Consider the following 27,581-nt stretch of genomic DNA (forward strand, 5'->3'; position numbering starts at 1 on the left):
CACTGGGGCTGCTTACCAAGAAGACACAATGTTCCTGAGTGGCCGAGTTACAGTTCCGACTTAAATCGTCTTGAAAATATGGCGCTTTCTTGAAAATGGCTGTCTTTCCCAGAAAGACCCACAGCTGTGATAGTTGCCAAAGGTGATTCTAACATATATTGACTCAGAGGTATGAATACCTAATATAAATTAGATATTTCTGCATTTCATTTTCAATAGATGTGCCAACATTTCTAAAAACATGTTTACACTTTGTCATTATGGGATATTTTGTGTATATGGGTGAGATTTAAACAAATATTTAATCCATTCTGAATTCAGGCTGTAACACAACAAAATGTGGAATAAGGGGCATTAATATTCTCTGAAGGCACTGTAAATATTGAATACTATATATGCTGAATTTAAATTATATAAAGTCAGATGTAGATTAAAAACATACTCATTATCACATCTGGCAGATGTCCAAGTTATTTTTTTGGGCCTAGTTGTTCATATCAGAAATATTTCAGTTTTCTTTGCAAAATGTTTGTCAGTTTTAATTTCCCCTCTGAAAGAGAGACAAGTGATCCCTCCCTCCCAAGCTGGTGTGTATAATGTGACAGGAAAGAGGAGAAAACTCTCAGGTTTAGTCACACACCACAGAGCGTCAATCCCCCAAAACACACTTCAAATACCTTTGTCATTCTCAGAGACGAATCCCAAATTCACCACTTTGAAGTGAGAAGCTCTGCCGAACATGAATAATTTAAAAAGATATCAGGTACACCCACTAATGAGAAGGAATCTCTTTCGAAACCTCAGATACTGTAGCTACAGTGCATAACAACAAATCAACAGTGAAGTACTGACCAGGGAGTTCAGTAGAAAAATAAACATCATTGCTGATGAAATATATTTAAAAAACATCTTTATTTTTTTTAAATCAAAGCAATGCATCACTACTAATTCTCTGAAACTAGCCCTTAGTGTCTTATAGAGAGAGGCCTACCTATCACCCTTGCCCAATGATGTACATGTAGTGGTAAATAAGTTTTGATAAAGCTGAACACTGGTCAAAATGACAGATGGTGAGTGACGTAAACATTAAAGCAAACAATAACGCAATAGGTACTGTCATGGCGTTGGCCTGGGGGTTGGTTTATGACAGTCATACATATCTCTTCCCCCCTTTTTGCTCTCTCTACCCTACTAAGGTTACATTTGCAAAACCCCTTGGTTAACATAGAGATTCTGGGAATGTCAGAATGTGGGGGGAAAATGAACTATATTCTGATAATCTGAACAATTGAACATATGCAGTGGTACTTAATGAATATGATGTCAGTTCGGTTGTCATCTGAGACATTCTCATCAATGATAAGATGACATAAACTCTACAGTGGAAAGTCTACACATCAGAGTTATCAGAGTCACATGGAATTGTTGTTCAATTTAAATGTTTGAATATGAAATTATTTGTGATGGGATGAAATGTGATTTTAGCTTCTAAAATGTGAGATGTGGGGTTTCATTAAGTTAGGGCTGCTCACTCAGTGGCCCGCCCACGTGAAGAGACAGAGGTAATAAAACTTTTCAAACACACCCTCCTCTTCCTTCCTATATAAGCTCTTGACGACAACATAACTACCTGTTCCAATGAGGTAGGATGACGATCCTATGTCAGAATGGTTCAGATAAAACTACAGAACGAAGCCAAAGCATGAGCTTTGGTTGCGAATGGTATGAACTTTGAACTCTTATTCACGACAGAAGTGACACCTCCTAGCCGTTGAGTTAGCGACCGCAGCTGCAAACGCAGGTTAGGAAGGAACAGACAGAGTATTCCATCTACCACACAACGACGTTACTACAACTTATCCAAGTGACCACCAGAGACATTCTTCAAAGGACAGAGGACTCGGTTTGGCAACACGGTCTTCCATCTACCACCAACCTACTGAAGCGCAGCTCAGAGTAAATATTTATTGCATTTTCCTTTTCCAAATGGGCGGTAATTTAGAATGCATAAGATACTGTATTTACGATAGCACAACTTCTTCCCTTTGTTCCCCAGTCTCCCGCTCTTTCACTTAAACCCTGCCCCTTTTCCTTTGTGTAACAAGCTGTCATATCTGTTCCGCCCGCTAGGGACGTTTTCCTATGACGTAAAGAATTATCTAGGTATAATTCATTCTTTGTATATGTAATTCTGAGTGATTAGTTAGGTATTTAGTAAATAAATAATTAAACCCAATTTTGTATTGCTGATTCAAATTGTTAGCCAGGGTTCTTGAAGTTAACCAAGAATTTACAACTTTCAGATTATGAGACTGAAGTAAGATGACGATTAATGTTGACTGCTATTGATGTAAAAATATTACTAAATCTTTAAGAGTTTATTCAGAAGATAACAGCTCTATAAATATTATTTCGTGGTGCCCGACTCTCTAGTTAATTACATTTACATGATTAGCTCAATCAGGTGATATTAATTACGGAGAAATTATTTTATAGAATAGCATGTTATAGCAATTAATCCGGCATAGCCAAAGACACAACAGTACGATTTACCAAATAAAAAACAGCAGGTAGAACCCAAAAAAGACAAAAGCAGATGCACTCACCTCCTGGGCTTGAGCTTTCTGCTTCATCTTCTCCTGGCTCCTGGTGATGTTCATGTCCATCCCAGCAGTGGGTCCAGGACTCAGGCCCAGGGAGGGAGCCGAGCCCACCGACCCGTCAGAGAGAACCGGGTCGGTGCTGGACAGGGAGTCTGTCCTTAGCAAGGAGTCCGAGGGAGACATAGAGGGGATAGGCAGCTTGATCTGAGAGATGTAAAGAGGGGATGGAGGAGAGTGATGGGTGTAGGGAAAAGAGGAAAAGAGAGAAGGAGGAATGAGGGTATTAGGAAATGGTGAGGGAAAAAGAATGGGATAGTTGAAGTGAGGGGTATAGGGATAGTAGAGGGGGGGTATAGTGTTAGTGGGGTAAGAGAGGAAATAACACAACTGATTACTTACAGTGCCTTCAGAAAGTATTCACACCCCTTGACCTTTTAAAATGTTGTTGTGTTAAAGGCTGAACTTAAAATTGATTAAATTAAGGTGTTGTGTCGCTGGCCTACAGACAATACCCCATAAAGTCCAAGTGGATTTGTGTCTTTAGACATATTTACATATTAAGAAAAAATGAAAAGCTGAAATGTCTTGAGTCAATAAATATTCAACCCCTTTGTTAAGGCAAGCCTAAATTAGTTCAAGGGTAAAAATGTGCTTAACAAGTCACACAATAAGTTGCATGGACACAACACATCACTGAGTACCACTCTTCCTATTTTCAAGCATGGTGGTGGCTGCATCATGTTATGGGTATGTTTGTCATCGACAAGCACTTGGAGTTTTTTGAGGGTTAAAATAAACGGAATAGTGCTAAGCACAGAGGAAAACCTGGTTTGGTCTGCTTTCCAACAGACATTGGGAGACAAATCCACCTTTCAGCAGGACAATAACCTAAAACACAAGGCTAAATATTTCCTGGAGTTACTTACCAAAAAGACATTGAATGTTCCTGAGTGGCCTAGTTACAGTTGACTTAAATCGACGTGAAAATCTATGGCAAGACTTCGAAATGGCTGTCTAGTAATTATAAACCAATTTGACAGAGCTTGAAGAATTTAAAAAAATTATAATGTGCAAATATTGTACAATCCAGATGTGCAAAGCTCTTAGAGATATTCCCCAAAAGACTCAGATGTAAACCTTGCCAAATGTGGTTCTAACATGTATTGACTCAGCGGTGTGAATAGTTATGTAAATTAGATGTGTCTGTTTTTCATTTTCAATACATTTGCTAAGATTTCTAAAAACATGTTTTCACTTCGTCATTATGGGGTATTGTGTGTATAATTCAGGCTGTAACACAAAATAAGGAATAAGTCAAGGGGTATGAATACTTTCTGAAGGCACTTATGGAGTCCATACAACTTGCTATCTAAACATGATATCACTCTGCTCATGTCTCCCTTACCTTGATAGGCTTGAAAGGTTTCTGGTGCTGTGGATGCTGTTGATGAAGGTGTTGTAGGTGCTGCTGTTGTTGAGGTTGTATATTTTGCTGCTGTTGGAGGTGATGGTGTTGGTGCTGCTGTTGTTGAAAGTGCTGTTGTTGGTGGAACTGCTGCTGTTGTTGTTGTTGTTGTTGTTGATATTGGAGGTCGGGTACTTTGTTCATTTCTCGGTGCATCTCTATCATCCCTTCCTCTTTCCTGCCACGCCCCCTACCCCGCCCACGACCCCTGCGGGTCTCCCCGCCTACATTTCCCATCAGCCCCCTACAGTAGGGCGGCTCCGGGAGCGGGCGGATGCGAGGGCGCCCTCTGGGCCGAGGCGGCCCTTCACGTTTGGGTTTGGTCGGTTTCCTGCCCCTCTTCTTGGGCCCGTCGTGGGGTAGGAGCTGGGGAGGGGGGCCAAGGGAGGGGTAGCCAGACGGGTGGCAGAAGTCCAGGTCACCCATCAGAGGGCTGAGGGAGCCCACCCCTGAGGCCCCTCCTCCTCCAGCCTTCCTGCAGCTGGACACCAGGTCGGGGAGGAGGTCAGGTAGCCGCCGGCTGTTCAGGCGGATGTCAGCGGGAACATCAGCCTTGTCCTCGTCATCCTCGAACTCATACTCCTGGGCGTAGTTCTTCTTGGCCAGCGGCTGCGGGTCGCGGCGCTGCTTCAGCAGGTGGAAGGAGCTGGTCTTCAGCAGCTTCTTGGGTCGGGAGGAGCAGAAGATGGGCGACGTCAGCCCGGCCAGACCAGAACCTCCACCCACGCCCGTACCCCCAATCATCTTGTTGGCGGAGCCGTCCCCAGGAACGCCCCCTGGAACCCCCAAGCCAAGGCCTGGGGTCTGGGACTGGATGAGGCCGAGCTGCTCTGTGTTCACAGTGGACGGGAGCTCATGGGTTTTCAGAGAGTCCAGGTCCAGATGCATGGTGCTGTTTTCTGTTTCCGTGAGGCTGTGGCAGTACCCATACCCCTGGTCGCCATGGTGACCCATCATGTCATAGCCACCTCCTCCATCACTGGTCTTGACGTCCTCCATGCTGTCTGGTCCCTGTACACGTGCCTCAGACATACCTTCCTGCACCCCTTGGCCTGCCCCAGGAACCCCGGCGCAGCTCGACTTGGAGTAGTCGTCAGAGCAGAACATATCCTCCATGCCGGGAAAGAAGGAGCGATCCTCATCCTGTAAGAGGGAGTCTGGGAAACAAATGGAGGTCAGAGGCACAAACCTTTGCTGCTGGCCTTGGATCTGGCCCGCTTTCCCCACAGGGCTCACAGTGTCAAACTGGTGCTCTTTGAGCTGGTCCAACTGGGATTGACAGAGCTGGGGCTCCTGGTCCCTCTGATGGCGTGGAGGCTGCTGCTGCCCTGAGTTGGTTGCCAGGTGGTGGGAGTGGGGGTGGGCATGGGTGTGCGGGAGGGGGTGGTGCGGGTGGGTCTGCTGTTGGTGATGGACGTGGGGGTGGTGTGGGTTGAGGTGGTGCAGGTGGGAAGGCGTGGTTATTCCCAGGTCTGGCTCAGAGAGGAAGTCGTGAAGCTTGGAGGCAGTTTGTTGGGAGTGGTGATGAGACGGCAGCCTGTGCTGCTGCTGTTGTTGCCTGTGTCCGTCACCACTGCCCCCATCTCCTCCCCCCACCCCACTTCTCTCCACGGCCCCTCCACTGTCTCTGCTGTTGGCACGAGACAGGGTGCGCTCCAGCATGTCCAGCGGAGAAACCGAGTTCTGGCTGGCCTGGCCGTAATGGGCCTCCATAGCCTGGGACTGGAGTTGGAGCTGCAGCTGGGATTGAGCCTGGGGCTGGGGATCCACCCCCACTTCTCCCCCAGGCTCTGCCTCTCCACCTGCCCCCATCATGGCCTGCTGACTCATGGAGTGCTGCTGCTGCTGAGAAGCAGCTTGCTGGGTGTCCATCTTGTTGCGGGTAGTGTGGGACAGAACAGACTGGAGCATGTGGGCAGAGGGAGGCTGCTGGGGCTGGTTTGGAGGGGAGTCCATGAGGGAAAGGGAGGGCTGGGACTGTCGGGCCTGCTGCTGCAGTTCTGGTGTCTTCCGCAGGTATGGCAGCTCGGACGAGTCGGGAGGCTTTTTGAGCTCCATGTGAGGGTGGCCATGGGAGTGGGGGTGGGCGTGTCGGGAGTGCTGGGTGTGTTGGGGGTGTGAAGGGGCCTGCGAGGGATGGTGGGGGTGCTGGGAGTGAGGGTGTTGGGAGTAAGGGTCGCTCCTGCCGTAGTGCACCACTGAGCCGAGGGAGTCGTGTTGCTGCGGATAGGGGACGTGCGGGTTGGGGTGGGAGAGGGAGTCTGCCCCCCCCCTTCCTCCACTGGCTCCTGCTCCAGACAGCCCACGTTCGTTCTTGGCCTGCTGCTGCTGTTTCTTCAGCGACATCTCCAACTGGCTCTCCAGGCCACCTCCACTGACGTTACCTGCAGTACCGGGGACCGAGCTGTTGGTGGCGCTGTTGGTGCGGATGACACTCTGCAGGTGGTAGCGCTCCTCAGAGGCCTTACTCAGGTCGTAGGCCAGACCTTTGCCCCCATCCCTGGCCTGAGGGATGGACTGTGGCGGCTGCTGCTGGGGGTGGTGCTGGGACGGGTGAGGCGCAGGGCTCTGGGCATGCAGCAAGTGCTGGATCAGGAAGTCATCGTCATCGTCATCCTCCTCGTCTTGAGAGCGCTCCACTCCCAGCATGTCGGTGTCTGGCTTGGGCTTGGGGGCGTGGGGTGGTAAGACTGAGGCTGGGGGCCTCGGGTGTCGGGGTAGCCCTGCGGAGAGGACAGGAAGGCAGGGGAGAGGACGGAGGATAGGTATTTGTTCCCCCCGGCTCCCCCGGGGGACTGGGCAGGGCGGGCGGGAGCAGGAGAGTGCAGCCCAGGTCGAATGATGCCAGAGTTGCTTGAGGGAGAGGGACTGGAGTCAGGGAGGTGGTATGAGCTGCCTCCTCCAGCTCCACTGCTACCACCTGATCCTGCACCCCCACCTCCTGAACCACCTCCACCAGCCCCGGACCCTGCCCCGCTGCCGGCAGACCCTCCAACCCCCCCAGACCCCAGGAGGGCAGGGGAATGCCTTGGGCCACCGTACCCCAACGAGGGACTGCCTGCTCCCCCGAGGGAGGTCGGCAGCGAGCTGTATCCTGAGTCCGTCCCGTAGACCACCTCTGCAGAGAAGGAGCGGCCTCCTGGCCCTAGTCCTCCATACCCTTTCCCAGAACTCCCAGGGCCAGGGGTCAGGTCCTGGGCCTGGGGTGAGCTGAAGCCCCCATAGGGCTGGTGAGAGGGGAGGTGTGAGGGAGGGGGCTGGCTGGGGGAGTAGGACTGCTGCTGGGGAGGTGTCTGTCCAGGGAGGCCTGCGGTGGGCTTGGCGGGGGCCACAGGGGACCCGTATGCTGACAGGCAGGGTTTAGGAGGAGGCTGCTGGGCCACGGCGGAGGAGACTGGAGGGGGAGGTGGGGGAGGGGGCGCAGACTGAGTTGGGGGCTGCTGTCTGGATGGGGCTGACGAGGAGCTGGAGGAAGGGTTAGGGTTGGAGTTTGAGGAGGACGAGGAGGCTGAGGGTGGGGTGTGGGGGGTTCGGGAAGACGAGGAGCCCGAGGAGGAGTAGCCGCTACTGGAGCTGGAGTTCTTAGCCCCCTTCCCTAGACCTCCACCTGATGCTGATGAGGAGGCGGCTGAGGAGGTGTACGGGGTCTGGATGATGGGGCGGTACACTTGGTCTGACCGGGGGAGGGTTTGGGGTCTGCTGAAGGGCTCTGCTCTCCCAGCGGACTGCAGGACACCCCTCCATGCCGGTGGTGGGAGATCTGCTGGTAACCCGATGCCCCACAGCTGAGGTAGTGCTGCAGGGGGTGGGGGGCTGAGGAGGAGAGCTGGGACTGAGCCGGAGAAGAACGCTGGTAGTGCTTGATCACGCTGTCCTGCCGTGGGATGGCCCTTTCCTGGGGTGGCTGGGGCGGGGGGGGGGCGGGTGCCGATGAGAACACAGAGGCATTGTACAACTGGGAGGACTGGTCCTGGAGCTGGGAGGACAGCAGGTTAAACTGGGGAGGGGGTAAGTGGCGGCCTGAGGAGGAGGAGGTTTGCGGCGGGCCTGTGGGGTCCTGCGACCCTCGGTAGGCGGCGCCCTGTGAGGAGAGTAAGCGGTCGAAGCCCAGGCTAGACTGTGAGGGCGTCTTGATGTGCAGCAGGGGGTCGTGGGGGGACAGGAGGCCGTTGGACGTGGGGCTGAAGGTGGGGGAGTCCTGGAGGGAGAGCGAGGCGCCAGGGAAGGACCGCCCAGAGAAAGAGGCTGGGTGCTGGTAGGCCGAGAGGGAGGAGGAGGGGAAGGAGCCAGACCCGATAAAGAGCTCTGGCTGAGTGTGCATCGCTATGGGAAATGGAGATAGAGAGAAAGACAAATAACAGATATTATTATAAATGTGCTGCTGTCCTTCATAGCACTTAGAAAATGATGAACACGACTCAGTTGTACTTGAACATGACTCAAGACTGGCTCCTGCACTCACCAGTCTGCCAGGAGGGTGTTCGGAACTGGGAGAGGAGGGAGGAGGCTGAGGGGGGTGGCTGCCGACCCTGGGACTCCAGTGCTGAAATCAGGTTCATGACAGATGGGTCTGGACCAGAGGGACTGGCATGGTGTAGCCCAGTATCAAACAGCCCAGATAAGCCTGGAGGACATAGACACAAAAGCATTTACTCAACCACACACATTTTTCTGTTTATAGTGACTCATCTAAACAGTCTGGTCTAAACAAAAACACTTTGATAGAGAGAAAAATGTACATGCTCCCTGACTAGAGGTCGACCGATTAATCGGAATGGCCGATTAATTAGGGCTGATTTCAAGTTTTCATAACAATTGGAAATCGGCATTTTTGGGCGCCGATTTGCCGATTTTTAAATGTTTTTTTATACCTTTATTTAACTAGGCAAGTCAGTTAAGAACACATTCTTATTTTCAATGACGGCCTAGGAACGGTGGGTTAACTGCCTTGTTCAGGGGCAGAACGACAGATTTTCACCTTGTCAGCTCGGGGGTTCCAATCTTGCAACCTTACAGTTAACTAGTCCAACGCAATAACGACCTGCCTTTTTCTCGTTGCACTCCACAAGGAGACTGCATGTTACGCGAGTGCAGTAAGCCAAGGTAAGTTGCTAGCTAGCATTAAACTTATATTATAAAAAACAATCAATCATAATCACTAGCTAACTACACATGGTTGATGATATTACTAGATATTATCTAGCGTGTCCTGCGTTGCATATAATCTGACTGAGCATAAAAGCGTACAAGTATCTAAGTATCTGACTGAGCGGTGGTAGGCAGAATCAGGCGCGTAAACATTCATTCAAACAGCACTTTCATGCGTTTTGCCAGCAGCTCTTCGTTGTGCGTCAAGCATTGCGCTGTTTATGACTTCAAGCCTATCAACTCCCGAGATGAGGCTGGTGTAACCGAAGTGAAATGGCTAGCTAGTTAGCACGCGCTAATAGCGTTTCAAACGTCACTCGCTCTGAGCCTTCTAGTATTTGTTCCCCTTGCTCTGCATGGGTAACGCTGCTTTGATGATGGCTGTTGTTGTTGTGTTGCTGGTTCGAGCCCAGGGAGGAGTGAGGAGAGGGACGAAAGCTATACTGCTACACTTGGCAATACTAAAGTGCCTATAAGTACATCCAATAGTCAAACGTTAATGAAATACAAATGGTATAGAGGGAAATAGTCCTATAATTCCTATAATAACTACAACCTAAAACTTCTTACCTGGGAATATTGAAGACCCATGTTAAAAGGAAGCACCAGCTTTCATATGTTCTCATGTTCTGAGCAAGGAACTGAAACGTTAGCACATATTGCACTTTTACTTTCTTCTCCAACACTTTGTTTTTGCATTTAAAATAAGTATTCATTCAGTATTGTTGTATTTGTCATTATTACAAATACATTTTTATGTATTTTTTTTTTAAATCGGCCGATTAATCGGTATCGGATTTTTTGGTCCTCCAATAATCGGTATCGGCGTTGAAAAATCATAATCGGTTGACCTCTATCCCTGACTGTGTGTATAGGTTAAGACAATATTGTACTGTGATAACAGGTATTCTAACATTCTATATGACAACCTTTTGGCATCATGCAGAGACCTCAATTTCACATTTGAATCAAGGTTCATATTAGCCCGGCCCCTTACCTAGACTCCGCCCAGCCCCCCATGCCCCGCCCTGTCCAGAGCTGCCAGGGTGGTGATTGGTTGCGTAGCCCTGCAGAGGGTGGGGGGTGCCATAAGCCTGGCGATGGAGCAGCTCTGAGTCCGGATGGGAGGACCTAGAACTCCCATACACCAGGCTGAGAAAAAAGGGAGAAAGGGGTGAGAAATCATTAATTAATGAAAGGTTGGATTATTCTTCTATATTGGGGATATCTAAATCGAGATCTGCAGTACAGCTGTTTTTCTTTTCTCTTTGGTAGATAATTGATTGATTAATGTAGCCTAATTGATTGGCCAGAGAGTCCACTCACTTCGGTCGGAATCAGTCTCTGATTATAGGGTGAATGTATGTCATTTTGTCTCAGGCAGCATTGACTTTATATTTATTTTCAATCGTCAAATAGTCATTCAATCAATCAATTATGAAAACCAGAAGTGCTGCAGACTTGATACATCCGAATTGGGATGCTCATGTTGTATACCAGGGGTGTTCAAATCTTACTCTACGAAGTCCAGAGTACTGCTGGTTTTATTGTCTACCTGATTGCACCGACCTGATGTCCCAGGTCTAAATCAGTCCCTGATTACTAGGAGAAGAACAACAACAAAAAAAGCAGTAAAACTGACTGAGGTCAAGATTTGAATTTGCGGGTTGTATACGAATAGTGAGGCTAGAGAAGCATTGTGCATACAGGATATTACTGATAACCCATCATCGTCAATTAGGCCTAGATAAGGCTATTTTCTTGAAAGCCTACAGAATTTTACATAACACATCCTGTTATCAAATAACAAAGAAATAGTTAATTTCCCAAACAAAACAACTGTAAACATCCAACAAAATGGTAGTAGTGTGAGGGAATCAGCAAATGCAAGGCTTTCTGCATCGATAAAATCCTGTTCTAACCACAAAGCCTAAACAACAACAATGCATTCTAGTCCGGTTGACAGTGTCTCCCAGGCTTTAGTGATGGATTACCTTTCTAATCTACCTATACTCTCTTGTAGAGTTGTTTACTTGGGTATACTCCATACTGTATAAGGTCAATATCGCCCTTTCCAGCCCACACCATAAAATATCTTACACATCTTACACTTTACACAGGGTAACCTAACACTCAAAATAAGGTATTGCTCATCAATATCAGCCGCTAAATAGAACTGGGAGCAACATTCCCATGAAAGTATGAATGAAAAGAAAGATTTTCAACAATCACTCCCACTTCTAATCACTTACTTGCACAGAGGGGAAAAACAACACCCAAATAGAGACAGTGTCCCAAATGGCCTGGTCAAAAGTAGGGCACTATGTAGGAATAGGGTGCCATTTGGGATGCAGTAGGGTACCTTTTAGGTACCAGTAGGGTACCTTTACAGTCTCGGAGAACAGAAAATCTCCATAGAGTCAAGAAATCAAAGGTTGGGCATTTTCATGAAGTCACCACACTACAGTGTAGTCTCTACATTTAAATTATATTATTTCCTTCATTCATTAATGTGGAATACACTCAAAACTATTATGCATAAAGACAGTTATTATTAACTGTTTACTTATGAAGTCCTGTGATTCTATTGTTGAACTGCCCGATAACCATGGTCTTTTATCAATTAGATGTGCTCGTCTCCTTCGTCCTCTCTCCTCTGTCCTCTCTCGCCAAAGGTAATTGAGGAGAGGCGGCAAGGAGATGGAAAGTCGACGAAAATGGCTTGTAATGAAATGAGACTCTCCTTCTCCAATCGCACGTCATCAGGCAAATCAAGTTTACAGGTTGGAATCCGGAATCCCAAATCAAATGTATAAACTGACCAAAACGATTAAGCTAGTGCACAACCTTTTATCAATAAAAGGATAAGTATCATATTATTTTTTTTAAATGTTTGCATGCTTTTTCTTAAAGGGGGTTTGGCAGATTTCAAAACATTTCCATGAAGGACTCAGGTAGGATACACGTGAGCTTCCTTGCCAAAAGGAGAACATCAAGGAGGGGAGGACTGTATTCTGTTTGCTTGCTAACGAATTTACACACTCTTCGACCACTCATCGGTTTCCGGGTCACGGAGGAGAGAGGACAGTCTTTTTTGCTCCAACGAGAAAACCGGCATATCACCCTTTGGTTATCTTCAGTGTAATGTGATGTTGATTGGCCACCACTCTGTCACCATTCAACCAATCATGTGACTGTGACTAGCCACCTTAGCTGATTGGAATTGCTGTTCCCCAGTCATGCATAGAAGGCTAGCAGCAGAGGCGAGCGGTTATGACTGGACAACAAAGGCGAGATGAGGCGAGACCCATAGTGGTTTCATTGATAAAAGCGTGGTGACTGTCTGAGTGTATCGGTTGCTGACTCCTCCTCCTCCTCTGCAGCCGTGCTAAGTTTAGCCACGGCCCGGTTAGCATACGCCACTATCTGACTCAGGAATCAGGGGTAATTTTCTCTGAATATGACACGTCAGCGTGTTCAGCATTCTTGAGTTTGACACATCCATATATTCTACTGAAATCTTTATAATATGTTAACAATATAAATATTTATGGCTAAATGCTAAAATAGCAAACTAAACCATAATCCCTAAATGTTGATTTCTATGTTTAAGAAATTGGTTCCATTGAAATGAATGGTTCTGGAACTAGACACTATATTCTAGAACCAGACCCAGTCAGGTCCAGTACTTCCACTTTCCCAGAATATATGTACATTGAGAATTCAATGGGCTAAGCAAATGAGTCAATAGTATGTATTTAGTTGAGTGCTAATCTCTTGTACTGCTCAGATGCAATTTTCAAATGAGCGCACCACCTCTCCACCTCTCCCCATCCTGTTCTCTCTCCATCACCTCCTCTCCTCCTTCAACCTGTCATCTTCTCTCCTCTCCACATCTCCTCTCCTCCAAATTCAACCATTCCTTCCTCCTTTTCTTCTCTCCTCTACATCTCTTCTCCCACCCCCTCCCCTCCTCTCCAACTCTCTGTCGGGCCATATAACCATGATGGAGTGAGCTGCAGTCCTCAAGATTGTGAAAGAGGGGATGAATAAAGGAGGGGGAGCTATTAATCCTTCATTAAGACTGCTTTCGCAATCAACCACTGTTCATTTCACCCTGCCGTTCCGTCCAGGCAGGTGTATGATGATAATAGGCTCAGTAGTTTAATACACTAGACATTTGTCTTCTACAGACATGCCTGGTACTAGTAAGCGCTGGTAAGAGCTTGGTATGGAGATTCTGAGCTAAACAAATGTATTCTACTGGTATTATTGCTATGGTTAGTTTGAGTGCAGCAGAGGGCATTTTTTGGAACTCCGCTGTATTTACAATACAATATGATTCAGACTATAAATGGGCAAGACTACCAAAATGTTGTCAAGACTACCTGCAAGCATGTACAGGTATGATACGAAAATAGATGTAACCACTATCCAGTCTCATATAATCATACAACTGATTAAATGACTCATACATATTGGAATATGTTCATTAATTGCACATTAAAAGAAAAGGTTTCTATAAACGTATTCACTTCAATTAATATGGCTGAAGATAAAATATGTTGTAACTGTCATCCAATGTTGGTTAGGTTCATTAACCTAGAACAGTAGTAGAACAGTAAAGTAGTAGTAGTTTCTGTTCCTTTACCTTTTTCAATAAAGGCAGCCAGACAATCCCACATTAGGGAGCATGAGGTCATCATAAGAACACCAGGACTACATCAATCTGCCTGTGGGCTTGGAGATGCCCTTGACTCTGGGATTCAGCCATCAAAAAAAAAAACTGCTGGCTAGGCTAGATCAGCTGACCCGCAAAAGAACATATGTGTGTGTGTGTGTGTGTGTGTGTGTGTGTGTGTGTGTGTGTGTATATATATATATATATATATATATATATATATATATATATATATATATATATTATTTTGGGGCCTAAATACTCCTTCGTTCAAAGATAAAATACAGTAGTAGACTACATAAAACATTGTATGTACCTCAAAACTGTTAGTTACCAAGGTTATGTACAATAGCCTATTCTGCGTAAGCAATTACTATAGCTTTGAAATAGTTTTTGCAGTGATTTGATCATTTGCATCTTTGTGGAACCAATGAGTATTCAGGCCCAAAATAGACAATATGGTAAGACTTTATAAGAACAATATAATAAGTGGCACTACCAGTGAATGACACTGTAATAGAGGGCACGGTTAGGGCTTTATGCAATTGCTCCATGCACACGCTCAGTCAGAATGCAACATTTATTTGCCTGTGGGACTAATACTTGAGAGTATTGAGAGTCCCTTACAACCATTATGCAATGGTATTTTGCTCATATTAAATCTTATCGCCAATCGGGAATTTCAGAGTACCTGCGTTTTAAAAACAAATTATCCAAATAAACTGGTGTTTACTGCGAGCTACACTGTTGCTACATGTAAACGTACTCTGTAGCAAGATTGATTTGGTTGTCCCGGCGACGACTGGTAATGTGCGTAGCCTTTGAAATGTAAGTAGGCCCCAATTCATTAAAAACACAGGAGACGGGGCATTTTAAGACACACAATGTCAAACATGGTAACATTTCGTTACATTAATAACGTTCTTACATGATATATCATTCCCGTTTTAATTCATGCGTTAACGGAAATTAGAGATGATTTGAGATATTTTACCAGTAGCTAACGCGTAATGTTAGCTGGCTAACGTTCGGTTAAGCAACTGTCCCTCAATACCGCATAACATGAGTTAGCTCCCTGGGTAGTGAGTTCTGGCAAACATCACACAAGCCATCGTTTTAGCTAATGGCATTCGTTGGTGTTTATGATCGATTCTTATACATTTTACTTTGTAGCCAAAGACCTGCAGCATTGAGTCAATGCAGAATAATTTAACTTGAACAGAACAACTAACGTTAGCTAGCAAGGACAACAGTTACCTGTAACCTAGCTAACTTTACCCCAAAATGGCTATAGCTAGTAGAGGTTTTTCTCGCATGAATGAAAATGCAGTTGGTGCACACGAAAAAGTAATACACCTATCATTGCACCTGTTAATAATACACCTAAACTTGAGAGTGAAGTTAGACAGTTACTGTATTACACACGGTGTACCGTTACCAATTTATTCAAGTTTCCATCAATACAATTTCTAGGCTTAAAGCTATCTAGGAGTTATTATCCCAATAAAGAAAAACATTTGCACTAACATCCATGCTGCAACTGCTGCTGCTTTAATAATGGGATTTAATGTACTCGTGCTTGCAGAGTGAGTTAATTAAAATACCTTACAATTCACTAGCTAGCTGTCACTAAATTGTCACTGTTATTACCTTAAGTTATGGAAAGTGTTTACTCTTAATTGTTTGATGATAGCTGCATATCTTGATTTGATTTAGCCTACACTCATCCTACAGTGTATTTGCGAGAATGCGAGACGATGAAAAAGCAACCCTGCAGCACCACCATTTCTAGCATAAAGGCAATTTCATTTGTAGACAGTGTGCTAGCTACAGTAATCTGCCGACAGTAGTCTAGCTACAAACATTGCATTTTGCATCGTCAAATACATTTGGTTTGTATAGCTAATTAGCACCAAACATTGCTTTGTAAACGTATTACGCAATCAATGCATTAGTAAAGACAACCCCGTATGCATTCATATAATTATGGAATATTGTGAAAAATGCAAAAGTTCTTTTCAAATATCATTACATTATTATTTTTCTTCATTTCTGATTATTCACTAGCCAGCAAAAGCTAGCTGTATCCTCCCAAGTACAACCCATCCCCCCTCTTTTCGCCCCTCTCCCCCCCTCTTTTTTTCTGTCTCGGTCTACCTTCCGTATCGCGTATTAACTCTCAATCGCGTTCCTTGCATCTTCAAGACCCCCCCCCCCCCCCCCCCAATCTTGCTAATGACAATACTGATAGCCTTGCTATAGCCTACCTGGCGCTTGCAAACAATGTAATCTATATATATAATCGGAGCGATAGAGGGAGCACAGATTGCATTGCCTCTATCGGCATGGGCATTGTTACAGCAAGCTAAGCATATTTATGCATCCAATGTATGAGGGCGCACATGTACGGGTACAAATGCTTACCTTGCCTTGGCCGATCTCTCGTAACTCCATCCCGTACCAGCGCCCAAATCACCGAACCCTGTACCAGGATAATTTCTTTCCATTAAAGAAAAGACGAGAGATGAAGATGGAGAGATAGTGAGGGGGTAGGGGAGGGAGGAGATGTCTTAAATTCTCGCACGCTATCACTCCCTGTGTCCTTTTTCCCCCTCTGCTCAGTGTCTGTTTATTTCTCCCGATTCACTAGCAAGTCCTCAAGACTGAGACCAGCACGGAGGGGGAGAGGAATGGAGGGGAGGAGAAGGAGGAGGGGGATATGGAGGATACAGAGGGAAGGAGGGGGTGGGTGGGGGGTCACACCAACCACCACCACAAAAATCCGGTTTCTTCCTTCCCTCCCCTCTTCAACTCGCTATATATTTCAATGTCTATTGTCCTTCTCGGCACCACCAGCGATTCAGCTGATGCTAGCGCGTAGCCTAAACCAGTCTGTGCAAAGCAAAATATTTGGTGCCCATGTTTCACTCTAGAATGATGTACGCTCTCTTACAATCCCCTGTCCTCTACGTTGTTGAAGTATTGCATTTCTAAATTTATTTGGAATATATATATATAAAATGTGGCGATCTATTATAGCGACAGTGTCTATTGTTTATATTTTGGCATGCCAGTTCCCTCTCCAAAATACATTTACACACACCCCCTCCCTAATATTGGTAGCATAGGCAGCCGATAGTGGGCGCTAGATCTGCACTATTGTGTAGAATTTATGTTCCCAGACCGTAATACACTCGTATACACCGTGCGTGCCTGACGAATCAAACGGAATTATTTGACTGGTCTCTGTTCGCAGCATACTTCAGTGTGAGACTGTCAGGCTTGATGGACAAAAGGTAATCAGCGATTGGATCATCTCTAACCGGCTCAGAAAGCCCGCCTACACGACCAATCAGATGAAGGAGGGTGATAACCAAATACACAACGTCACTCAAGTGCATAACATTGAGAAAGGACAAAAGTTTTGGGCAAAAGGGTAAATTGGCTTTTCTTTTTTAAGATAACTAGTAGCTAACTTTTGTTACGCTCATGTAAAATGAGCTAGCTAGCAGGCATATGGGATTCCATTCCAAGCACATAGAAGTTATTCTATTTGATGGAGCAACATTGCTAGTTTCCCTACAAGCCTTTCATTCTAATATTCTTGAGCTCCAACAGATGCACAGCCTTTGGCAGGGGGGAAAAAAACTCAGTTGGGAGAGTAAAAGTCTCCCAACTTGAAGTTGTGAGCACAAAGACATATTAATGCCACCATGAAAAAGACAGACAAACAAAAGCCAAATATAAATATGCTGCTGAAATGAACATGAAGGCAGTAAGTTCAAAGACCGATCACTGTAATTTATACCATACACTTTTACATTAATTTAATTTTAATAATATTAAAGTACCAACAAACCAACAATGGAGTGTACCTCAATAAAATGTAAGATGGGGCTTTATGTAATGATGAGTACCATTTTATGTGTAATGTGTATATAAAACTGTGTATAAAATGACCATGTATATAAATTTTATGAATAATGTACAGTATATGAAAGAATATCTGTACAATTAAAGTACAATTAAAAATAAAAACCAAGGTTACCTTTGTCATCCAAAGAGGGGAGTGGATGGGCCAATAAAATAAATACAAATAAAGAGTATGTACAGGGCCTTTAGACAATATTCACACCCCTTGACGTTTTCCACGCTTCAGACTGAATTTAAAATGGTTTAAATGTAGATTGTGTCACTGGCCTACACACAATACCTCATAATGTCAAAAGTGGAATTATCATATATATATATATATATATATATATTTTTTTTTTTACAAATTAATAAAAAATGAAAAGCTGAAATGTCGAGTCAATAAGTATACAACCCCTTGATTATGGCAAGCCCAAATAAGCCCAGTAGTAAACATGTGCCTAACAAGTCACATAATAAGTTGCATGGACTCACTCTGAATGCAATAATAGTGTTTAATTTGATTTTTGATTGACTACCTCTTCTCTGTACACCATATATACAATTATATGTAAGGTCACTCAGTCGAGCAGTGAATTTCAAACACAGATTCAACCGCAAAGACCAGGGAGGTTTTCCAAAGCCTCGCAAAGAAGGGCACCTGTTAGTAGATGGGTATTAAAAAAAGCACAACAAAATGTGGAATAAGTCAAGGGGTATTAATACTTTCTGAAGGCACCAAGTGGGGTTAGGGTGGTGAGTTTCCCCTGACACTGTAAAGAGCTTTGGGTGTCTAAAGTGCCATGTAAGTCCAATTAATCATAATAATTATTAAATGTTTGAAGACCATGCCTTTGTACTGAGACAAAAACTGGTACAAAATACCAAAAAGGTGTACTGTCAATTTAAATAAATGACTATAGTAAGTTCCTTGGTGCCAAATAAAGTAAAAGGGTTGACGTTTATCTTAAATCAGGCAGAAATAAACACATTTAAAATTAAAATAAGCATTTATGTGAAACTGTGTACGTTTTCAAGGTGTGTCAATTTGTCTGTCTTACATTTTAAAAACAATGCTGACATTGGAGTAAACCTATTTTGGGTTAAAACAAGTAACTGAGTAAGGGAAAACATAATGATAAACTTTCAAGCTGAGTTTGAAAAAGACATCCGATTACCACTTTACATTTAGAACGGTTGGTTTTATTATCGCTAATAAATAAAGAAATCATTGTGATAAAAATGGTGCCGCGTTCACTTACTAGTCGGAACTAGAATTTCCGACATGATGATTCGTTGAACGCGGCACGTGCATAACTACAACCGTTTAGCAAGCCAGAAATGTCAGTATCCTAAGTCCGACTACCATTTGAACGCAGCATAAATGCATGTCTCTCGTCTGCCCCTGCAAACTGGTCAGCATACGCGTGATCCACTCCCTCGTCTGATTGGTCAGGTAGGCGGGCCTTCTGACTTTGGCAACGACTATAATATTCGTACCGCGCATCAACATATATTTTATTGTTCCTTGCGTTCTTTTGTAAAAACCAATTATAAATAGACCTGAGAGAATTGAAGAGAGGTTTCGCGGCCATACTAGAATCTTGATGTGAGGGTTACACGTCATTTTCTTCTTAAGACGCCATTTTTTTTAGAGCGGCTGGTTGGATCGCATGTTAGCACACTCCCTCCCTCTCACCACTCACTCGCTTTCTCTCCCTCTCCAATGCGCGCACACACACACATACGCAGTGTCTGCTAATCCAACTCTTTCTAAAAGCCAATTTATGTTTGATCCGAAATGTGGTCAGAGACTTCGTATGACGGGTGTGACGCAATTGCGGAGCCACCAGAGGAATGCACAGGCCAAATCGTGCGCTGTACCGCATCGCCGTGCGCCTCTCAAATTTTGTAACAAAGCGAAGGGCTCTGTATAGGTCCGCATTGACATGATTGGTTGAGGGTAGGTGGGAGCCGGAGGTCCAGTATAAACACGAACTCACTTCCTTGACAAATTCCTTCACAATAGCTCGGCTCAGCTAAGCACAAGAAGTATGAAGGCCCTGATGTCTGCGGAGGCAGCATCGTAATAAATGCTATACGGCTACCTCAGACTGACCAGCCTTTAGTCATATACACAAAGAACATTCTCAGACAGAATACAGTGTAGCAGAGGCCAAAAGGGTATATTTGGGAGCAATGCAAGATACATTTCGATTAAAGAGTGCCGATATATGCAGGGTTGTGCGGATTACTTGAAAAATGTAACCGTTACTGATTAAGGTTAAATAAAAAATAAAGTAATCAGTACCGTAACATTTTGGATTACTCATTTCTGAATCGGGAGAAATAAACAGACCCTGAGCAGAGGGGGGGGGGGGAAGAAACGTGCAACTCTATGGAATCTAGATGACTGTCTGATTGACCAGTGGGCTAAGTGCAAAACATTTTATTCACATGTTTTGAATAAGAAATGTGTATAAATACAAACTTAATTTCAGAGCGGTCTGTCATGTACCAATACAGATAGAAACAACCGAGATAAAACAAACATTAGCCAACATGTTGACCTAAATTCTATACCATCTGCTAGTTTATACATATCAAAGGAAATTCCATTAGCCCATTGTTGAAATAGTCCCAAAATGTTTTGCTTGTCATCAATCAAGTTGTCAAGATATGTAACTTTCAAAATACAGGAATCATCCCCAGATGATGCATTTCGCAATCAAGGGACTGCTTCTCTTTCTCACAGGTAACCTCTTAACAAGTCTTCATCCCATTCCCTTAATTTCTCTAACATCCTTCAGCCTTGCCCCCCTATGAACCCCCCCCCCCCAAAAAAAATAAAAAAAAATATGAAATGCTCTCCTATTATATGGACATTCTATTTCAACAACTCACAGGAGTTGAAATGTTCACAGCTGTGCTCACTTATAACTGTCCAGAACTCCAATTGATGCTTGTAACACACACACACACACACACACTCTTCATGAATGGCCCTTTTTAAAATGTCCCTTCCTCCTTTTCACTCAGTGTCCTCAGTATTTGCAGTAATCTCAGTATTGTCAGCTGGGTCAGGAGGTACTGATGGCGCCCCCCTGTGGAAAAAAGAGATAGGTTGTGACATGAATGAAAGATGCAGACAGACCAGTGATCTAAAGTACCCCTTAATTAGATTTTGGGGGGGTATCTGTACTTTACTATTAATATTTTTGGCAACTTTTACTTCACTACATTCCTAAAGAAAATAAATGTACTTTTTACTCCATACATTTTCCCTGACACCCAAAAGTACTTGTTACATTTTGATAGGAAAATCGTCCAATTCACACGAGTGAACATCCCTGGTCATCCCTACTGCCTCTGACCTGGCAGACTCACTAAACACAAATGCTTTGTTTGTAAATTATATCTGAGTGTTGCAGTGTGCCCCTGGCTATCCATCAATAAAACATTTTTAAATTGTGCAGTCTGGTTTGCTTAATATAAGGAATTTGAAATTATTTTTACTTTTGATACTTAAGTAAATTTTATCAATTTAATTTACTTTTGATACTTAAGTATATTTAAAACTAAATACTTTCAGACTCAATTAGTATTTTACTGGGTGACTTTTACTTGAGTCAATTTCTATTAAGGTATCTTTACTTTTACTCAAGTATGTCAATTGGATACTTTTTCCACCACTGAGACAGACACCCAGTTGACAGACATGCATATTACACAAAGCTGGAATACATTCACGCACAGTACACATTCTTAAACTGTGGCACATACAGTGGGGCAAAAAAGTATTTAGTCAGCCACCAATTGTGCAAGTTCTCCCACTTAAAAAGATGAGAGAGGCCTGTAATTTTCTTCTTAGGTACACTTCAACTATGACAGACAAAATGAGAAAAAAAATCCAGAAAATCACATTGTAGGATTTTTAATGAATTTATTTGCAAATGATGGTGGAAAATAAATATTTGGTCAATAACAAAAGTTTATCTCAATACTTTGTTATATACCCTTTTGTTGGCAATGACAGAGGTCAAACGTTTTTTGTAAGTCTTCACAAGGTTTTAACACACTGTTGCTGGTATTTTGGCCCATTCCTCCATGCAGATCTCCTCTAGAGCAGTGATGTTTTGGGGCTGTTGCTGGGCAAAACGGACTTTCAACTCCCTCCAAAGATTTTCTATGGGGTTGAGATCTGGAGACTGGCTAGGCCACTCCAGGATCTTGAAATGCTTCTTACGAAGCCACTCCTTTGTTGCCCGGGCGGTGTGTTTGGGATCATTGTCATGCTGAAAGACCCAGCCACGTTTCATCTTCAATGCCCTTGCTGATGGAAGGAGGTTTTCACTCAAAATCTCACGATACATGGCCCCATTCATTCTTTCCTTTACACGGATCAGTCGTCCTGGTCCCTTTGCAGAAAAACAGCCCCAAAGCATGATGTTTCCACCCCCATGCTTCACAGTAGGTATGGTGATCTTTGGATGCAACTCAGCATTCTTTGTCCTCCAAACACGATGAGTTGAGTTTTTACCAAAAAGTTATATTTTGGTTTCATCTGACCATATGACATTCTCCCAATCTTCTTCTGGATCATCCAAATGCTCTCTAGCAAACTTCAGACGGGCCTGGACATGTACTGGCTTAAGCAGGGAGACACATCTGGCACTGCAGGATTTGAGTCATTAAAGTGCCATTAATACAGGTAACGAGTGGAGGACAGAGGAGCCTCTTAAAGAAGAAGTTACAGGTCTGTGAGAGCCAGAAATCTTGCTTGTTTGTAGGTGACCAAATACTTATTTTCCACCATAATTTACAAATAAATTCATTAAAAATCCTACCATGTGATTTTCTGGATTTTTTTTCTCATTTTGTCTGTCATAGTTGAAGTGTACCTAAGATGAAAATTACAGGCCTCTCTCATCTTAAGTGGGAAAACTTGCACAATTTGTGGCTGACTAAATACTTTTTTGCCCCACTGTATATACACACCAGTGGAGGCTGCTGAGGGGAGGATGGCTCAATAATGGCTGGAACGGAGTAAATGGAATGGCATCAAACACATAGAAACCATGTGTTTGATACCATTTTAACTCTTTCTGCTCCAGCCATTACCATGAGCCCGGCCTCCCTAATTATGGTGCCACCAACCTCCTGTGATACGCACACACACAGACCTACCCAGAGTAAGGTGGCGGGGGCGCGTCATGCTGCCCACTGCGTGTCAGGGCTTCGCCGTAGGAGGGCAGTCCTGGAGCGATGATCCCAGCAAGAGGCACTGTCTCTGGGGCAGGCTGGCCATCCACAACCATCCTCACTGGAGCACTGAAACATTACATAAAAGTCATACTAGGTTAGGCTACACACAAGTAATTTTGTCCACACACACACACCAAATAATGGGAAGACTCAGGGTCCATTGTTCATTTCTGAAATATTGTTTCTGCTATGTAGGGCTATTCAGGATTACATAGGCCTATTTTATCATGTTGCTACTACCTTACATACAATGTACTTTATCATATATGTTGCTACAATGTAGTGCTACCAGGGATTACATATGAAATTTGCTGACAGGTAGGGCAACCAGGCAATAGATGCCTTAGGTTAGGGAGGCTATACTATACAGACTTAGACTCTAAGATCGACGCACTAACATACATAGACACAACACACACACTCAATCGTACCTGCCTGCCGTCCTACCAACTTTGTTCTTGTAACAGTAGCAGCCCAGCACCGTGGCTATGACAGCAGACACTAGAATAGCCAAGATTCCTGCCACTAGACCCGACACATCCACTCTGGGAGCTGTATCTAAAGAACCAACACAATAAATACATTTGCAATGTACATTATATTAATATTATAGCCTGTGTGATGATAAATCATCAATGCTATCATCATCCATAGAAAAACACGAGGACAGTAGTGAGAATGTAAATGTCAACATTGACTTCGTATAGGTTTATAAAGGACCCCCCAAAAAAAATATCTTACTGTGACTGCTGGAATATGTGTTCCAAAATACATTCTTGGGAAAATAGAAAATTCAATTAGTCAATTAACTGAACAAGCTTACAGTATTCTTAATGTGCGTAAATAAAACAATTTCCAACAGACTTTCATGAAAGGTACCAACACATTCACTGCCCCCTTCCCTCACCGTTTGGGGTGTGTCCTCAAACACCTCCCTGGCCTCCTCGTAGGTGCACACCTCCTCTATGCACTCCCTCTCAAGGCTGTCTGGCGTCACCAGCTCTAGGTCCCATTTGTTCCAGAGCAGCGAGCGAGACAGGTACGAGGACGCAGACTGTTGTCCCAGGAACACTGGACCCAGAAAGAGAGAGAAAAAGAGAGAGACATCGTGCGAGAGACAGAGAGGGAATAAGACAGACCGAGAGAGAGAGAGGATATTCATGAGAATGAGATTGAGGTTGATATAATCGCAATGGTGTCAGAGATAGAGCCTCTTTCTCTCACACACACACTAGCAATCATTTATCACAAGTCTGACTTCGACAGACAAGAGAAAAGTCAGTATTGAATGGATAACCTCACAACCAGATAGAAATAGAAAGAGTGAAGCAAAAGAACAATTGCCTAACACAGTAGTTCCCAAACTTTTTCATCATTGGGGAACACCTCCTCCCCTACACTGTCCATGACACAAACTGGTCACACCCCTCTTGTTTGAGAGAATTTTGCACATTTTAAACTTATTTCCTGCAATTCTACACATTATTACATGGGGTGGTGACTTTTTGGACATTTTAAAGCACATTCTACACATTTTGCCATGTGGTGGAGAAAACATTTATGAGTTTTAAAGCAAGTTTCTTGCAAATCTACACATTTTGCCATGTCTTGTATGTGTTCATGTGATAACTGAGTGACAAACATTATAACAAAATCAATGGGCTAATTTTTTTGGTTTCTGACAAGTTATAAATAGCTCTCTAAAGGTTTGCAATGACAATAGGAAAATTGTTGATTCACTATCCAATCACAAAATTGCATTCTACCATTACAATTTTCAAGAGTAAGTTGAAAGCCCAACATAGTTCCTTAATGCCTCACAGCTTGGGAACCACTAGCCTAATATGACCCTACATGAAAATAAGGTGAAAGGGGATAAACTTGCCTCCAAAATAGTTTAAAAACTGAATGCACATTTGGACAGACACATTCTCTCCCTCTCAGTACTAGTGTGCACACTTGAGAGTGTTAAGGACAAACAGACTCAGTGGCATGTATTCATGGATGCCAAGGGAAACCAGGCAATCCCCCCCAAAAAATTGACAAAAAAAATAAACATTAAATAATTCACCTTTAGTCTCTCTGTGTTTCATAATTTTCTTTCAATTTGCAAGAAGAGGCTGAATGTACATCACCGGAGAAAGCATCAGAAACAGTGCCCCTTTGTCTCTGTATGTGATGCCCATCTATTTGATGCTGTCTGGTCAAAAAGTGTAGGACATTTGTCCTCCCTTGAAAAAAAATGATGTATAAAACAATAGCAAATCAGCGCTAAGCTAAACTGAGTGAGATCAACTGTGATTGGTCCTGGCACAACAACAAAAAAGTGTCAAGGGAAGCCAGTTTGGATTTGGCTTCACACCAATCACTGACAGAAAAATGTGAATAGTTGTCGTTGTCCTCCATTGGCCAGCTAGCTAAAATTGTCCCTTTCCTAACTTACCCATGGATGGAGAAAGGGATTTGGACTTGTGGTTTTACTTCATTCTCCGTACTGGCCAATGATTATAACAGAGATTCTGATCCAACTATAAATTCATACATTGTGCCCCTGGTCCGAGAGGATGAAAGTTCAATATGTAGCTAGATGTAGTAGGCTAATGTTAACTAGCTGGCTCATTGTTGCCCATGAAGTTAGCGAGCAAGCATTTTCGCAAGGTAGCCTAGAACAAAAACTAAAAATGTGTAGTGTATGACAGAGTCATAGACAATATCATCAACATCAAAGAGAGGAGGATGGCATTTCTCTACAAGTAGGGTGAGTCAACATGTTTTTTCTACTTACACACACACACACAGACACACAGACACAGACACACACAGAAATCAGAACCATGGCCAGCCACATCATATTTAGCTTATGTTGATTAAACAAAGTTGTTCATTGTTATCTTTTAGTTGTCACTGAATTAGACTAAGCATAGGTGATTTGATGATGTTGAAGCTGAAATGGCACTGGAATAGGTGGAGGCAGCTCCTGTTTCTTTGCAACTTGCAGTAACTGTCCGTGGTTCTAAATCAATAGTTGTTTAGTAGTCAGAAAATGTCAGAAACATTAACTTGCTTGACGATGCTGTAGGTCATGTAACTGTTTGTTACATGCAATATGCTTTGTGGACTTCATCAGACAGAGGTTACTCTCCGGGTTTGTGATGAAACAAAAGGTGTGGTCGAATTTATTCTGTCACTGTCTCCTTATTGTCTCAGCCTTAAGCCTATGTATCATGGTGGCAAGGCATATGAACTAACAGGTTATACAGCAAACAACACAATTATCACAACGCATAGGTTGTAATATGGATTTTTTTCTGGCTTGGCTTCCCCAGTGATTTTATACACACACTGCTACTGAACAGATGTGCGTTTACCTTCATTGTGGCTGTAGACTACTCTGGCCCAAGCCAGGGGGAGCAGCGACAGCATGCCAATACATATCTCTGCCAAGCCTGGCATTTCTCAAGCAGGAGCGACAACTGCAACAAAATGTATTTATTAATTTTTGCTCTAAATTAATATCCAATACTCAACACATTATTCAGTGATTTTTTTAATGTAAAAAGGGCGCACACACACCAGAAAAAGGTGATACTGAAAATCAGCTATTTTGTTTGACTATGTCGCCCTCTAGAGGCGCAGGTTAAAACGAAACAAGGGCTACTTTTAGAACGTTTCTATGTAACAAAATTGAATCACATAGGAACAAAAACCTACATTGTAGCGTATCGTAGCCCTACTTATAGTAGGTAGACCTACTTAATAATAAGAAATATAAAGAAATCACATTTTATTTTTCTATTTTAACAAAATATTTGTTCGGCTGCATTGGGAAAAGAGAAAGTACAATTAACAATAATTAACTAGCATAGCTGTAGTCATGTCGATAATAAACAAATGGCCAGTAATGCCAGTCCAATAATTTTTGTCGAAAATAATTGATCGTTTAGCCTAATTCGTTAAAACAAGAAAATATTATCCTTACCTTGTGTCTTTGGTGTTTCCGCCTCGAAACTTGTGAAAAACTGAATATTTAATCCTCTATTTACAACTAGCTCACACAGGCTTTCCTTAACTTAAACAATTACTATGAGCTATTATATGCTAATTCAATTGTTTATTATAAAGTTTTTTGTGCTAATTTACGACAGGTAAAACATCTACCCAAATGTACCTGTCAGGCAAACACCCTGCCAAAACGTCACACGACATGACAAACCCGTTTTACAACATGCCTTATGCTCATGGGGGTGTGAGGGCAGAAAGGGGGAGTTTCCTGAAATTGTGCGCGCGTCAGTGTGTGAAAGAGAGGAAGAGCGATCAACCAGGATCTTGGGTACACATATCCCACATGCAAACAGTTGCCATCATGTCACCTTAGCCTATGATAAAACTAGAATTTTCTGTAAATTAAAACGTTACAGATTTGTTATGTTTACTATTGTAAAGACATTCAATACTATGATATAGCCACAGGCAGGGGGCTAAGGTGAGGAATGTATGACCCCTGGGC

At 43.6% G+C, this 27,581-nt stretch overlaps 2 protein-coding genes across 2 annotated transcripts in view; both read right to left on the bottom strand.

Annotated features, from left to right (window-relative positions):
- The window catches only part of LOC135556017 (proline-rich protein 12-like), a 32,479-nt gene extending 15,918 nt beyond the window's left edge, over nt 1-16,561 (bottom strand). Inside the window, 7 exon segments of the mRNA XM_064988869.1 lie at nt 2,607-2,807; nt 4,009-6,734; nt 6,737-7,753; nt 7,756-8,391; nt 8,531-8,692; nt 10,214-10,368; nt 16,322-16,561. Coding sequence (XP_064844941.1) covers nt 2,607-2,807; nt 4,009-6,734; nt 6,737-7,753; nt 7,756-8,391; nt 8,531-8,692; nt 10,214-10,368; nt 16,322-16,404 — 4,980 coding nt within the window. The 5' untranslated portion in view covers nt 16,405-16,561.
- A 3,408-nt stretch (nt 16,562-19,969) lies between these two features.
- Nucleotides 19,970-27,295, bottom strand: prrg2 (proline rich Gla (G-carboxyglutamic acid) 2). The gene is made up of 7 exons (XM_064988870.1): nt 27,054-27,295; nt 26,443-26,547; nt 23,982-24,145; nt 23,816-23,849; nt 23,506-23,632; nt 22,997-23,140; nt 19,970-20,913 (listed from the first exon to the last, which is right to left on the bottom strand). Exons 2-7 carry the CDS (start codon nt 26,525-26,527, stop codon nt 20,841-20,843), a joined length of 627 nt encoding a protein of 208 aa, XP_064844942.1. The 5' UTR covers nt 26,528-26,547; nt 27,054-27,295; the 3' UTR covers nt 19,970-20,840.
- Nucleotides 27,296-27,581: the final 286 nt, after the last annotated feature.

This window comes from Oncorhynchus masou, chromosome 15 (assembly GCF_036934945.1).
Source record: "Oncorhynchus masou masou isolate Uvic2021 chromosome 15, UVic_Omas_1.1, whole genome shotgun sequence".
Lineage (NCBI taxonomy): Eukaryota > Metazoa > Chordata > Actinopteri > Salmoniformes > Salmonidae > Oncorhynchus > Oncorhynchus masou.